Source organism: Ricinus communis, chromosome 1 (genome assembly GCF_019578655.1).
Source record: "Ricinus communis isolate WT05 ecotype wild-type chromosome 1, ASM1957865v1, whole genome shotgun sequence".
Lineage (NCBI taxonomy): Eukaryota > Viridiplantae > Streptophyta > Magnoliopsida > Malpighiales > Euphorbiaceae > Ricinus > Ricinus communis.
In genome coordinates, this window is record NC_063256.1 from 6,349,258 (window position 1) to 6,364,378 (window position 15,121).

The 15,121-nt window shown below is 33.6% G+C and overlaps 2 protein-coding genes across 2 annotated transcripts; one reads left to right on the plus strand and one right to left on the minus strand.

Annotated features, from left to right (window-relative positions):
* The first annotated feature begins 1,055 nt into the window (after positions 1 to 1,055).
* On the plus strand, positions 1,056 to 3,662 carry LOC8285826 (gibberellin receptor GID1B). The gene is made up of 2 exons (XM_002524721.4): positions 1,056 to 1,708; positions 2,106 to 3,662. Exons 1-2 carry the CDS (start codon positions 1,670 to 1,672, stop codon positions 3,102 to 3,104), a joined length of 1,038 nt encoding a protein of 345 aa, XP_002524767.2. The 5' UTR covers positions 1,056 to 1,669; the 3' UTR covers positions 3,105 to 3,662.
* A 5,261-nt stretch (positions 3,663 to 8,923) lies between these two features.
* Positions 8,924 to 13,168, minus strand: LOC8285828 (pentatricopeptide repeat-containing protein At2g30780). Its single transcript, XM_048379242.1, has 3 exons — positions 12,563 to 13,168; positions 10,996 to 12,232; positions 8,924 to 9,526 (listed from the first exon to the last, which is right to left on the minus strand). Exons 1-2 carry the CDS (start codon positions 12,965 to 12,967, stop codon positions 11,108 to 11,110), a joined length of 1,530 nt encoding a protein of 509 aa, XP_048235199.1. The 5' UTR covers positions 12,968 to 13,168; the 3' UTR covers positions 8,924 to 9,526; positions 10,996 to 11,107.
* Positions 13,169 to 15,121: the final 1,953 nt, after the last annotated feature.

Here is a 15,121-nt window from a genome sequence, read left to right on the forward strand (position 1 = left end):
AAATCACCACAATTTGTTTCTTTAAAATATGAATTATGATTTAAAAAATAATAATTCAAAAGAAAAGAAATGGCTAATGGCAAAGGGACTTGTCAAAATAGAAAAAGAAAAAGTAGCTAAACTGATGGAAAGTGTGGTAGTGAAATAAAAGGGGAAAAGCAATCAAATTTGTATTAATATCAATAAATTTATTACGGTATCAGTCCCCAATCTTGCCATTCACATGTCACAAAGTTCAAACGGATCCGAAAACACCAAAATGCTAAATATTAAACTAAAAACACAATTAAATTATAAAATAGTCAAAGTAAAGCTTACTTATCTAACAATATTAATTATACGAAAACAAAAATAAAAGAGAAGAAACATAGTTAATGCTTATTTACATATATAGAGAAAATTTTATAATTATTTTATTTTATTTTTATATAATTAACACGATATATTTAGAAACAAATTTAGTATAATGAGAGATTGCTAAAATAATATTAAAACATACACTTTTAATGTTTAATTTTTTATTATTTTAAACTGCTAAAAATGATGAAAAAAATTACCATTTGCAATAAGATAGTATATATACAAAATATTAATATTATTTTATAAATTTACTAATTTTTGTAGTAATTAAATTTAATAGAACAGTTAAATTTTAATAATATTTTATAAATAACAAAATTTATTAAAAATTATTTTCTTTTGTGATGAAAAACATAGAAAATAACTAGTCAATCTTTTTATAAACATTAAATTCTTAGAAATAATTATATTTTATAATATTTATATATTTCTTACGAATAGTAACCAGTTATTTATAAATTTATAATTGAAAGGATAAAACTTAATAGATTCTAAATTAATTGTCTTAAATTAAGATTATATATATATATATATAGAGAGAGAGAGAGAGAGAGAGAAAGGGCCAGTAATAGTAGGAGGGAAGGATGGTGGGACCCACGTGTACAGTTTAATTCGGCCGCCTGCTTTGTCGTCTCTCTCGTCTCCGTCTACATCCGTCGCTCCTTCCTTCTTTCCCTTTGAGTTTTGACTCTCTCTCTCCCTCTCCCTCTCTTATCCTTCTCTCTCTCTCTCTCAAATTATATCCGTACTTGCTCTGTCTGTCTCTCTCTCTCTCTCTCTTATATACATAAACACAAACACTGTTCCCTTATTTCAGAGAGAAACAACTGATAAGTGTCTCTTCCTTCTTCTTCACCACTGCTCTAAACTAGAATCAATCAACAGCAACCGAAGAAAAAGAAGAGAAAGAGTAGAGATACTAAGAAAGAAAAAGGGGAAAGAAAAAAGGAAAAAGAAAAAGAAAAGAACTGTTACAGAATCAGATATATTAATTTGCATATATAAATATCTGTTTCGGAGAAAGAGGGGATAATAAGTAAGGTGCAAGTGTTAGTGTCTGGCTTGTTCTCGGGTCTTTTCTTTTTCATGAGAGTTATATTCTTCCAAAGAATGAAAGAAAAGGGAATCAATGAGTTGAAGCTTTATCTATGATCAAGTTTTCATCTTCGCACAAGATATCAACTTTTTCTGCTGCTGCTTGTCGTTTAGCTATTTAGTTTTTTTTTTTTTTCCCTGTTTGGGTGCCCTCTTTAGCTCTCGCTTCCTTTGGGTCCTGGTTTATAGAGAGAGAGTGTGCGAGCCATCTCCCATGGCTGGTACTAACGAAGTCAACCTCAATGAATCTAAGGTATTTTCTTCTTCTCTAGCTTCAAAATGATTGTTTTTTTTTTCTTTTAAAAATCTTGGCCATTTCCTTGCGCAAGATTGACATACATATGACAAGTTTAATTTGTTTGGATTTGGTTTTAAAGAAGTTGTTATATTTTTTTTCATGGGTTTGTTTGATTTTCTTGACCTTTGATTTCCTTTGTTGCAAACAAATTTGCACCTATGTTTTGTTTTGGGAGTTGATTTGCATTCTGACTTTCAACTATATATGGGGTTTTCAGGGTTTATTTATTTTGTTCTTTTCTGTTTTGGGTTTATAACAAAATTTCTTCAAGCTTGCAATTTAAAGAAAATGTTAAGTTCTTACCTTAAACGGAACATCTAATTCTTAAAAACCTATCTGTTCTCTCTTGCAGAGGGTAGTTCCTTTGAACACATGGGTTCTCATCTCAAATTTCAAGCTAGCATATAATCTCCTTCGACGCCCAGACGGAACATTCAATCGTGATTTGGCGGAGTTCCTTGACCGTAAAGTTAATGCCAACACCATCCCAGTTGATGGTGTTTTCTCTTTTGATCATGTTGATAGAGCCACAAGCCTTCTTAACCGGGTTTATCTACCTGCTCCTGAAAATGAAGCTCAGTGGGGCATTGTTGAGCTTGAGAAGCCTTTGAGTACTAGTGAGATTGTCCCAGTTATTATCTTTTTTCATGGTGGAAGCTTCACTCACTCCTCTGCCAATAGTGCTATCTATGACACCTTTTGTCGCCGTTTAGTGAGCACTTGTAATGCCGTTGTTGTATCTGTCAACTATCGTAGGTCGCCTGAATATCGGTATCCTTGTGCATATGATGATGGTTGGGCAGCTCTAAAGTGGGTTAAATCAAGAACTTGGCTTCAAAGTGGAAAAGATTCAAAGGTTCATGTATATTTAGCTGGAGATAGTTCAGGTGGTAATATAGCTCATCATGTAGCAGTAAGAGCAGCAGAAGCTGAAATTGAGGTATTGGGTAATATACTTCTTCATCCAATGTTTGGGGGGCATGAAAGAACTGAATCAGAGAAGAGGTTAGATGGGAAATATTTTGTAACAATACAAGATCGTGATTGGTATTGGAGAGCATTTCTACCTGAAGGGGAAGATAGAGATCATCCGGCGTGCAATATATTCGGTCCTAGGGCCAAAAATCTCCAACAACTTAAGTTCCCCAAAAGTCTAGTTGTTGTGGCTGGTTTGGATCTTGTCCAAGATTGGCAATTAGCTTATGTTGAAGGGCTCCAACAAGCTGGCCATGGAGTGAAACTTCTTTATCTAAAACAGGCTACAATAGGGTTCTACTTTTTGCCAAATAATGAGCACTTCTATAGCCTCATGGAGGAGATTAGAAGCTTTGTCAATCCTAACTGTTTATAGACTTCTACTTAACCTTACCTACAGGCAGCCAAAATACATAACAGAAGCTTGACACATCATTTGGGTTCTCTGCTTTTTCTCTTTTCTGCGCTCCTCTTTTTTTCTTTCTGCAGTGATATGGTGTGTAGTTATAAGATTGTGTAGTATTTTTATATCTTACCATGTCACCACAGGAGGAGTGGTGATATGAGTTCTGTATCTTTGGGGGGACTAGTCGTCTCTTGGTCTGAAGAGTACTGATTGTCTTTCCAGCTGAGAAGGGGCCAGGCTAGTTTCATGAGATGCTGAGGATCGGAACATGTTAGTGGTGTTCAACTAAGCCACCAGATATAGAATTAAAGACTTGCCCTGATTCACTTCCGGCCATAAATAATGGAGGAGTAAAACAAGTGTTGGGGTAATGTTTGGTGGTGATTTTTAGTAAATTAGTAAATTTTACAAACACTAATTTCAGAAACATGGAATGGAATATATCCATCTTGTTATGAACTTGTATGTTATACTTATGTTGTAGAAATATATATAAATATATATATAAAAGATTTTGTTTGCTTTTAACTTTTCTCGCTCGTGTCTCTTCTGTAGCAGAGCTTTATGCTCTGCTTGTCTCTTCTCTTCTCTTGGGGTTGCTCAGATGATGGAAATAGAGCAGCCTGGGATTAAGATATGCCCAGAACGTTGTTGTAATTTTAAAAAGAGCTAATTGTCAAATGTGGGTTTCTTCCATTTTCAATTTTCAGTTCAAGACCAAACCCATCTGTGATGTCCTGAGAAGCAGCAGGCTTTATAGTACACCTTGCTATTTAACATTAATCAACAAATTTTAAGATGTTCCTTTTCTTTTTGTCTTCCCAAAGAAAAAAGTCTTTTCCAAAGACTAGGGTGATGGGTTGATTTGGAGAAGAAAGCGCGAGTGAATCCTTGCTTGATCAGATCAGATCAAATCATATCCACTTTCTCCGTATCCCATTAAGGATTAAAAGCTCCAAACGGCTTCATAAAGAATATGCTAAATGCTAAAGAGAAAACATAACCCCCCACAGAAAAAAAAAAAAAAAAAAAAAGAACTATCAACTTAAAAATAGGCAAAAACAGTGTAAAAAATTATAAAAAAGGCCATCCACTTAAAGAGAGCATAAGAAAGAAAAAATGATTGGAGAAAAGATGAAAATCGTGGATATCACAATCAAATTGATTAAATCTTGTCAGCTCCTGATTGCACATTGTAGTTGGGTTTGTTTGGAGTTAGGGAAAATTGGCAAATAGAGGAAGTGGGCTTTGTTTTGATGGAAGGAAACTCATCCTCTAGTGGTTGGGAATTTTGGATGTATTATAAGGGACCACTTTGAGAAAAACACCACCAACAAATACAATTAAGCTTTAAATATTTTTATAAACAAAAAAGAATTCAATTTGAATAAACTGCTATTAGGGATTGCTTTTAAAGGAGCTTAAAATTGCTCAAAGCAGCGAGTGGTAGAAGAAACAGCTAAGCTCGGACAAGGACATATAATAATATTACATGGATGGGAACCCTGTCTTTTATTTGACTTTCTATGCCCTTCACCTTTAACTCGGGCTGCATCTCTGTCAATCCTGCCCCTATAATATTCTACTAGTATTTATTAATAAAAACTCTTTTTTTTTTTTTTTTATCGTTTTCCTTTATTTCTTAACAAAAAGAAGAAAAAAAAAAGGGTATTAATTAATTTCTCTTTTCTTGTTCAGATTAGCATGGTTTTGTTATGTCTCATTATGATTTGTCCTATATAAAATTAGCTGTTTATGTTTTGAAATATTCTCTAACACAACAACAAGGCAAAGCCTTTGTCGTTAAATAGATTTATTTAATGGGAATTGATTATAGACAAAATCCTCAATTTGTTTCTGGTCGGTACCCTCACTTACTGTTTACTCTTAACAACTAAATAGTTTAATAGTATTAGTTATGAATTATAATTGTGGGTCATTATTCATGCGTTTCGGACTAGATTAGATTGAGCCTGCTACTACCTCTCCTTCTCCTCTCTCTTTGATTTGATTAGATTCGAGATTTCTAATCGAACTTTACCCAAAATGTAAGTTTTTATTTCACTTCATATAAAACCCAATAAATAAATGAAAAAAGGGTCCTTCTTCTGACACAAGAAAGTTACATTACAGTCGCTGCACAAACCTATAAATATGGTTGAACTGAAGCCATGCAGTTAGGGGCACTACTCCCTTCTAACTTATTCTTCTTTCATGTTTTTACTACTTAAAACGACACTCACTTAACACAGCCCTATTCTTGTCTTACAAGACGTAGATTGGAGATTTGTCAAATAAGCATTAACTTATTTAGCACACTCAGCCATCCATTTCTCTGTCTGTGGCCCATTATCATGCAATTTGAAGCTCATCAGTGATGGAGATTGTTGGATTATTATTTCCCAAGAACCAAAAGAAAAATAAAATAAATTTAATAATCGGGGAAAAGGGACATCTCATATGCATCTACTAACATCTGGACAATAATAGAACACACCAGAAAATACAAATCTAACTCGCACTATTTTTGATACAGCGCCAGAATTAATATTTTAACCCTAATAAATATATTATTGATTAAAAGATAAACAAGAAAATACTTTGAATAATATAACATGGAAAAGAAATAGACATCCAAGAAAGGCTAATGCCCACGTGGAGAACACCAATAAAATATAAATGACAGAAAACCAAATATATTCCTACTCTGTGTCCCCTCCTTTCCTTTGATATTATATACGGATTAAGAAACAATTAAGTAGGAGCCATTTAATATATTATAAATAAGTACATATACCTCATCATATAAATTTATAAAATTAATAAATTAATAAAATTTTATTCAATTTTTAGAATTTAAATCAATAATATTTTACAACTATAAAATTCATATATATAATTTTAATTTATATAAATAATTAAAAATTATATATCAATTCGTTTATTATCTAATTAATAGAATAATGTATATAATTAATAATTTATTTTATACTAATTTTTTATTTTAATAATTTATTTAAATTAAAAGATTATTTATCAATTGTAGAAAAGATCAAAATAAATTAAATTATTTTTTCTATTTATTATTATACTTATTCTAATATAAGAATAAATTTTAAAAAATAATATTATATATTAAATATTATGAAAATAAAAAATTCAATTTGAAAGATGGAGGTTTTATCTTTTTTTTTATAGATATATTTAAATTAAATATATTAATTACTCTTAACTATTTCTTTTTATTTTTTGAAACTAAAAGGATAACCTTATATATAAATCTGTATAATTTTCCACCAAATTTTATGCCAAAATTAAATTGTTATTTTACCAAAACTTTATAAAATTGCTTAGACATTTAATAAGGATAAGGATCTTCACCAGAAAAGAAGAAAGAAAGAGATAAGGATAGATTTAAAAATAAATATTAAAGGCTTCCTGATATATTCAAGTAACACGTGTTTTGGAGAAAGAAATTCTTCTACTTCACGTACAAAGGAAAGAAGGGAGTAATTAGTATTAGCTAGAAGAAGATAATTTAAATATTTTAATTGAATATAATTAAAATTATTATCTTTAGTATATATTATATATAATAATAATAACTTTTCTTTAAAAGATAATTTTAACCACGATACAAATAATGGCAAGTAATTTATTGGCTTTTGAAATTGCCTAAGGTCAGAGGTTGGGCTGACAATGGATGTAATTAGATAATTAACCCTTTAGTATCACTTTTTTTTCGATACCCAAATTTTTTTGCTGTTCTTCAACAACCTCATCATGTTCTCAAGTCTCATTTCCTTTTGTCTTTTTAGGAAAGATGCATTCCTCTGTACTTTTCGGCCTAGAACACGTCTAGTCCTTGAACTAAAAACAGCATTAGCAACTAGCAAGACCCATTATATTCCAATTTAGAAACTATTTTTTTTTTTTCCCTTTTCAATCTTTCACAAGAAAGATTTTAAGAGTAAAATTGATTGGAACATTTAATTACGATTTTTCATATATTTAAATACACATGTATAAATTATTAAAAAAAATATTAAATATGTATCTGAAAGTGTGTAGATGATATGATACGGATTTCTTTTAGCTTAACTAAATTTTTGATTTCGCGTTAAAACTCTTGAGATAGTTTCTTGACACTTATAAGGACTTCTGTCCGATACACATTAGATATATATATTATCAAGTATGTCGTATGCGCGTACAATCTGGCTGAATCATTATCTACATATGAGAGTTGAAGCAGCTCCATGAGCATGCATTGCAGGTTTCTGGCATGAGAAATAAACAATAAATGAGAAAAACAAGAATACAAGTAGGCAAGAAGGACAAATTTTACTAAACGGAAAAGTTTGTAATCTAGTGGTTGAGTCAAGCACTGGTAGGTGCCTGCTCTGAACTTACTGCTGCTTGGCTCAGCTGAGCACGTTCCTTGCCATAAAAACTCTTCTGACCCCATCAGCCAGCCAGCCACCATAGCCTCATCTTCTTGTACTCCCCAACAATACAGGAAAAGGCGGGGAGATTCTCGATAATAAAGAGTAGAAAGAAACGTGAACAAGAAAGGAGTCCTCATCCTTGCTATTTAATGTAAGGAAAGACAAAATGGAATGGAATTTCAATACAGAACTTGTCCTGTTCCTTTCTCATGCATGTTTGATAAGTTCCCTATTACTGTTTTCTTTCATCAAAACCCCCTTGTCTGGTTCACAAGTAGGTTCTTCTGCTGTTAATAAAATGTTTATTGCCCAAAATAAATGCATATGAGCCAGAAGCACCGCACTCACATGTAAGAAGAATTTTGGTATTTAAGTGAGAAGGCGGAAACATAAGTGCATGGTTCAAACTTATACTTGAAGTACAAGTGCAGAATTAAAGCCTAAAGGTGGCATTGCCAATTTGAAGTTGCAGTTAAGCTTTCTTCATATACGCTTTATTACAAGCCACTGAAATTCTTCGTTAATCAGCTATTTGCCACCTTATAATTGTCCAAAAGGAAGGTGACTGGGTTACCCAAACTTAACCTGCTATGCTGCCATCAGCAGATTCAGTAAACAGTGAAACACATCCTGAAACAATCTAGGATTGGAGGCTATAGGAGACTTCAGAAAATGGCAGCTAGATTTATTTATCAACAGATGCAAGATAAAGAAAATAAAAGTAGACAGAAATAGAAGGAAAAAGTGTCAGAAGTGAAGAAGAGCAGGTGTGACAACTGACAAGATTATAATCATCGATATCATAAAGTGGGTTTTCAATATATAAATGTTGCCGAGTTGTGAATTCTAAAGGCTACATTCATAGCTTAAACTCATGAAGCGTGCGGCTCTCTGTATATCAACTTTTTATCTTCCCTTTCGTTGTACCTGAATATTTATATAATTTAGTTTGATTTTTTATTTAAATTTGATGTATATATTAAAATTAATAAAAAAAAATATATATATATTAGTATTAAATGACTCATTCATTTAAAATATATTAGGTACCTTGGTGTATATCCCTTGAAAATTTTGATATAAATTTTAAAACAATTTATAGATTAACCAAAAATCTTTGATGAAAAACTACCATAATTATCCTTTAAAGTCTAAATTGTGCCCTTTTTATTTCTCTTATCCCCCCTAGCTTTCCTCTCGCGCAGCACGATTACTGACTGAAAAATTGACATGGACTTTGGCGAATTACTCAAGCGACCAGCTGCAGCTTTGGTGGTAATTTTTAAAATGCAGAATAACATTGCATTTGACAATCCTACTTAATAGTAGAGAGGAAAGAAATAAAAAGAAAAAGTTATCAGTGAGAGTATAAGCCCTAGCAAGGGAATAAGTTTCTCCTTCTTTACACTTCAGAGAACAATACTGCAATGCAGTTCCAAATTAGAACATCAGCAAGGCATGATCTACCGCAGTGCTCTTCGCCTGATATCACTTATTCCTCCAGCATCACTAAAGGAAAATTAGTTTAGCATGCATACAAGGAAATGTGATAAATCTCAATGAATACCTTAAGAATCAATTCCTAGTATGCCAGTCGATTCTAGGAGACAACTTCAGAGCAGCTGAAAATGTTGAAGTCGTTGATTATTAAGTTATGATCTCTGCAACATTTAACTTGCTGTATCAGCTTCTGTGCCTCACAAGCTAGAATTTTGTTCATGATGAACAAGGCAATAGCATACTCTTGCAAGGTCCACCCAGACTACAAAGGCAAACTTTATTCACAATTTTCCAACATAATCTAGTCATTACAGAGGAGGCTAGGCGGATTTACGCAGAAAATATCCATCATCCTGCTGCATGCTTGTTGATTTTTTTTATTTCAATTTCTGTAGCATTCAGCACTATCACAGTAGTAGTCCATCACACAGCATACCATCTTCTCTGCAATTTCAAGGATAGTGAATCAGTAAAATATATAGCCAACCAAAACAGAGTACAATTTTGATATTTCTTAATGTAGTTGCAAATGCAATCAAGCATTTAGTATGAAAGGCTGGGGAAAAGGCATTAATACTTCTAGGTCCCAGTAAAGAGAGGATGCCATGATAGTTATTCAATTGATTATGCTGGTTTTCCCTCGTCAGTACAAAAAACAACCCTTTTTGTATTAATGGGGTCTTAAATTAGATATGCAATCATGAAAATGAATTGCACTATTATTTGCTTCTGTAGATGGAGAAAAAATGGAAATGCATGTTCAAGGAGAAAAGTATCATCAGCCTTCTTTCAAGTGGAACAGCAAAACCTTCATATTGGGTGTCCAGAGATTTTTTCTCCCATGAAAATGGGGAAATGATCTAGTACCCACCAGATTCTCCAAGGAACTACTTTTCATTATGACTCGTATCTCCAGCAATACAGGCAACAGTATTTTCTGACTTTCAATGTTCCATATATTAGAAAGTGAAGAAAAACAAGACAGGACTACTTTATACTGAAAAGAAGAAAAAACCAAAACAAATGCATGAACATGTAATTAGATGCTTGCAAACTCACTAATATTAAATACAGACTAACCTTCTGACATAACACGTAAATTGAAGGAAAGAATATCAAAAATTTCTGAATGTTCGTACTTAGACATTAATCTTTAATTATGAGATATCACCATCAGAATACTTTAGAAACACATGCAGATTAAGAAATGATTCAGAAAACCTTAGAAAGTGAAATTTGAGAACAAAAAGATATTACAAGGAAAAGAATACTAAAGCGTTCCGCATTTAACAAAGCTCAATGGGAAAAATTTATCTGGATATAAAATTATAAAATAAAATAAATTGTGAAAGAGAACCCACTTTGTTTTAGAATAAGCGAAGAAGATTCCTCATCAAGCAATAAGAAAGATTATGGAGAATGATATGTCTCTTTAAGGAAACAAACAACATCAACCAAAATAAAAGAGCAAAACCAAGAAATATTAAGACAGACAATGTTAACAATAAAACCAGTTGAGGGAACTTTAAACCTCATGGCCAAGCTGACAGCATTGAGGTTGAATTTTATTAAAATCACTGGTGTCTACAACTCAAATGGATCTTTTCCAGCAAAGAATGCTCATGGATGAGAAGGAGTATCCTACTGTCCTTAAGGATTGCAAGTGACACCCTAGGAAATGCACAACTTCCATATACCTTGGGCAATCACAGGATTAAGCTCAAGCATAATAATAGGTACACTACCTATCAGTTGGTCTTATCATAAATTTATACCAGAGAGAGATGCAAGTGTATGCTTATGGTATAACAAATATCACAAACATGAACATTAGCTATTATCAGATGATTTTAAACCATAAGAGGATAAACACATGAACAGGACAAATAAAATATATGAAACACAATGTGTACCTCTGAATTACTGGAAATCTGAACCCCATGTTACATTTTGACAGACCATTCATGGCATTAGCTGAACGCCTCTAGCAATTTGTTAAAATATGCAACTGAATTTCTAAGTATGTTAGGATGGAGATGCACCTTCTGGAACCTCATATCCATGCTTGTACATCAAACCTAATACTTGCTCAACCTTGTATTTTTTACCACACATTAAGTAGGCCTTGTACAATATCACAAATGTCTTTTTTGTGCGGCCAAGATTGAAATTCTCCATATCATTAAGGACACTCTCCATTTCATCCAAGCGCTTTTCTGATGCATACATGACCATTTTACAATGATAGAGAGATCGGCAGATTCTCCATCCTGAACATTCAGCGCGTTTCACAAAGTCCGCAAGCCTGTCAACTGCATTGCATCTAAAATAGCTTGCAATGATTGTCCGCATTATACCAACTGTAGTAATAGTTGTTTCATGCTTAAATGCCTCGTCTATTTTGTTCTCCATCGCCTCTAATAAATTCTGTTGCGCATAAACCTTAATCAATAAAACATTCAACCAAGGCCTGTACTCCTCCTCTGGTATAAGCCGCAATAGCTCCTCAATCTTTTTAATTCTATCAGTAATTGAACTCTTACAATATGCACATATCATGGTCCTAATTAATGGTACTTCATTGACATTAACATGATCTTGTACCAATTTATACATCTCTTCCATCTTTTCTATATTCCCAGAATGAGCATATCCTCGAAGCATTAGCAAGTAGGTGTCAAGATGTGGGTAAATTGGACCTTCCTTCATCAATTGAAAAACTTGTTCCATATCATCCCACATCCAAGCAGTAACATAGCCAGCAATCAAATTATTGTATGTACTCACGTTTGGCGAAATATTTAAATTCATTAACTCCCTGAAAGTTGCCTCCATGTGATCAACCAGCATTGAGCGACCAAAAACTGATATAAGAATATTATATGTTACAACCGAAGGACCTATATTTGCTTCTTTTTTGAAGTCGAGAAACAGTGACTGACATTTATCGTAATGGCCATTATACATGTAAGCACCCATCAGCGCGTTATATATACAAGTTTTCTTACGACGCTTGCTACAAGCCTCAGCAAAAATTTCAATTGCAAGATCAACATTTTTAGCCCTACCAGCAATCGTGATACCCTTGGCATACTCCTCGTGTGTCATAGGTGTGCTCCACTCAGTTTGTTTCCTTCTCCAGTTAAAAACCTGTAATTGAGATAAAAAATTTGCAGTCAGCCCACAGTTTATATCTGCATAATTCTACCGAACTAGCTTATAGATTCAATTTTACTTTTACTCAACATCCTAAATCTTACATAAATCCAACGAATCATTTCTTTGTGATATAAACCAATTGGCTTGTCTACGAAATTATCACAGTATTAATATTTTGACGATCATCATGAAGAACGACCATAAAGAAGAACGAAAAAGAAAATTATGCTGCCAATGACATATCAATTGTAACAAACACACGCAATGAATTACTATTAAGCAAAAGAGAAAAAAAATCCATCAATAAAAGCTTTGCAATACCTCTACAGCTAAGTGAGGCAGCGAAACCAACTGTCTTAGTAACTCAACTAGAGCAGATCTATCACTGCGCATTCTAAACAAAGAATCACCCTGTTCCTCCAAAACCCTGAAGAACTTATCAGAATCCTCAGCATGTTGAACCAATTCATCACGCAAATGTGACACCGTTTTGCTCAAATCCTCTATGGCTTTATTGTCAACAGGGAACCTACGGGAGAAAAGGCTAATAATGTTAGGGAAAAAGCTAACAGGCTCTGAAGTATGTGCGCGGGCAAGCTTGTAAATCGGAGACTTCGTGAGGGTCAAAATGTAAGGGGTGAGGGTTTGGGTTATTGAAGGAAATTTGTTGAGAGAGAGCAGCTCTGCTTGGACTGCTAGGTCTGATATTTTGGATACGCGCTTCATTTTGTGGTAATTAGGGTAAGTTTTAGATACATTTCTATACTCTTTGTTGATTGTTCAGAGTTATAGGGTTTAGGGTTTCTGCAAAGAATTGATGAGAAAGAGAGTGGCGAGTGGCGAGGATTGAGGAGGCGCGCCACGGATTGATCGACGACGGAATAGAAAGTGAGCGACCAGCGGACTCTGGGCTTAAGCATTAGGCACTGGGGGCCCTATCTGATGGGCTTGGATCAGTTTGATAATCATGGTGGGTATTCGTAATCAAACCATGCAAAGAAAAATAATAAATAATTTCTTTTCGTTGCCCCATTATCTCTTTTTATTTTTTTCTTTGTAATATTCTTGAATATTTGATAATTTTATGGATTTTTATTGAACATTAAATTAGATGAATGAAATATTTCTAGTATATGGTTGACTAGCATAATGTTTCATATAAATTCCAGAAAGAAAAAGTAACTTGTAAATTAGATTTATCATAATTACATTCATTGACATTAACTCGTGAGTCAATAATGTTAGTTTATAAATTGCTAGGTCAATTAGAAATGAGAAGATTCAAATTATAGAATAATCTAGAATTTTATACACCTAACATAACAAGAGAAGGCAAAATGTCAATCAATTGTTTTTGCTAACAGGAAGCAATTAATGATGTTGGTAGCTGCAATGCGTGTTGTTGTTTAATTTTCAACAAGTGCTCCAATACGAATTAAGAAAGAATGCCAAAAAAAAAAAGAAGAAAAAACCCACATTTTGTCCCTGCACTTTCATCATTTTTGAGATATACCCCCTGCACTTTTATTTGTATACATTTCATTGCTAAATTTTTATTATTGTATATATTGAATCCTTCTGTTATTGATAGCATGCACATGTATTACATGCACTGTCAAATGAAAAGGGTATAAATATTAGTTGGATTATTATTTCTACATATTATATTAAAGATTGATTTACATTATAAATATAAAAGAATAAGGTCCCTGCAATTCTCTCCTTCATGTAAGAAAACCATATCCAACAAGATAGACCATCTTGTAGAAATTTCTCATATACTTGAGAATGTTCAAATAGAAAACACCCTTGTACCTATTATGAACCCATACAATATCTTTAAAAAACAAAACTTTGTCAGAAAAACCTTTAACCAGATTATCCATAAACAACCCCTTTCTGTAAAAGAATATTTCCAATCTTCTTCCCTTTCTCAATGTTCACTCACTGCTACCATACAGGAGCAGTATGTTACTCTCGAAATTCCAACATCCTTCATAGAACAGTGGAGGAAACAGGGCTATACACATCTCCATCTTGGAGCAGTTAGACTAGTCCTATCCTATCATGGAAGAATGGGTCTACGATTCTGACCCGTGTCGCCATCTGGACACCGGATACCTCAGTGCGAACATGCGATGGTGGCACGATCGTCACAACACTCAACACAAGAAGTGTTGTTTTGACCTTCTTCCCCAATTTCAATCTATCCCTCAACGATCCCTATCTATCCACTGCACTTAAAGTACAAGTCCAGATAACAAGAGCAAATCAAGTAGATAACGCTCTCTCTGTGACTCTACATCATCAGATAGTCTACAAATTATAGGATCATGCCTTTAATCTGCAGATCCTAGACTTTCAAGCCTCCTCTGATGCTTTGTTCATTATGGCTGACTCTGGTCAGATTCCTACGATTGTCCAGGCCCCCAGGCAACTGGAAAAGGAAGATCTTTAAAAGTTGATCCCAACTGAATGGGTAACCAACTACGAAAAGCTTCAGGCATCCCAAGCTAAGCCTGTTCAAGCTACTGACCCTCTTTTTGTCAATTAAAAGGACGGGACTGTTAAGACGATCTTCACAAAGACAGGAGAATCTTCACCAATTATCTTTCAAGCATCAATGATTCAGCCTGTATCTAGACCCAGAGAAAAGATCCCTATCCACTCATTCCAGTCTTCTGGGCACCAGATCTATGCTGCCAGAATAAAAGAACACTTCATCTGGGATGTTGACCCAGGAATGTGTCGATCAGGATGCACTTGTAGAGATGATCTAGATTTTGCTGAACCATTTTTCAGCATTCTAAGAAAGATCCAAGAAATATGACTCCAGAGACTCCATGTTCAGTCATGGAACCAAGGCCGGATGACCGGGAT

Bases quoted from the DNA above. Each gene is read 5' to 3' on its own strand.
- LOC8285828 (XM_048379242.1), bottom strand. From the start codon at position 12,967: ATGAAGCGCGTATCCAAAATATCAGACCTAGCAGTCCAAGCAGAGCTG. The intron at 12,233-12,562 runs GTATTGCAAAGC...TCTCAATTACAG, and splicing joins TGCCTCACTTAGCTGTAGAG to GTTTTTAACTGGAGAAGGAA.
- LOC8285826 (XM_002524721.4), top strand. From the start codon at position 1,670: ATGGCTGGTACTAACGAAGTCAACCTCAATGAATCTAAG. The intron at 1,709-2,105 runs GTATTTTCTTCT...TCTCTCTTGCAG, and splicing joins TCAACCTCAATGAATCTAAG to AGGGTAGTTCCTTTGAACAC.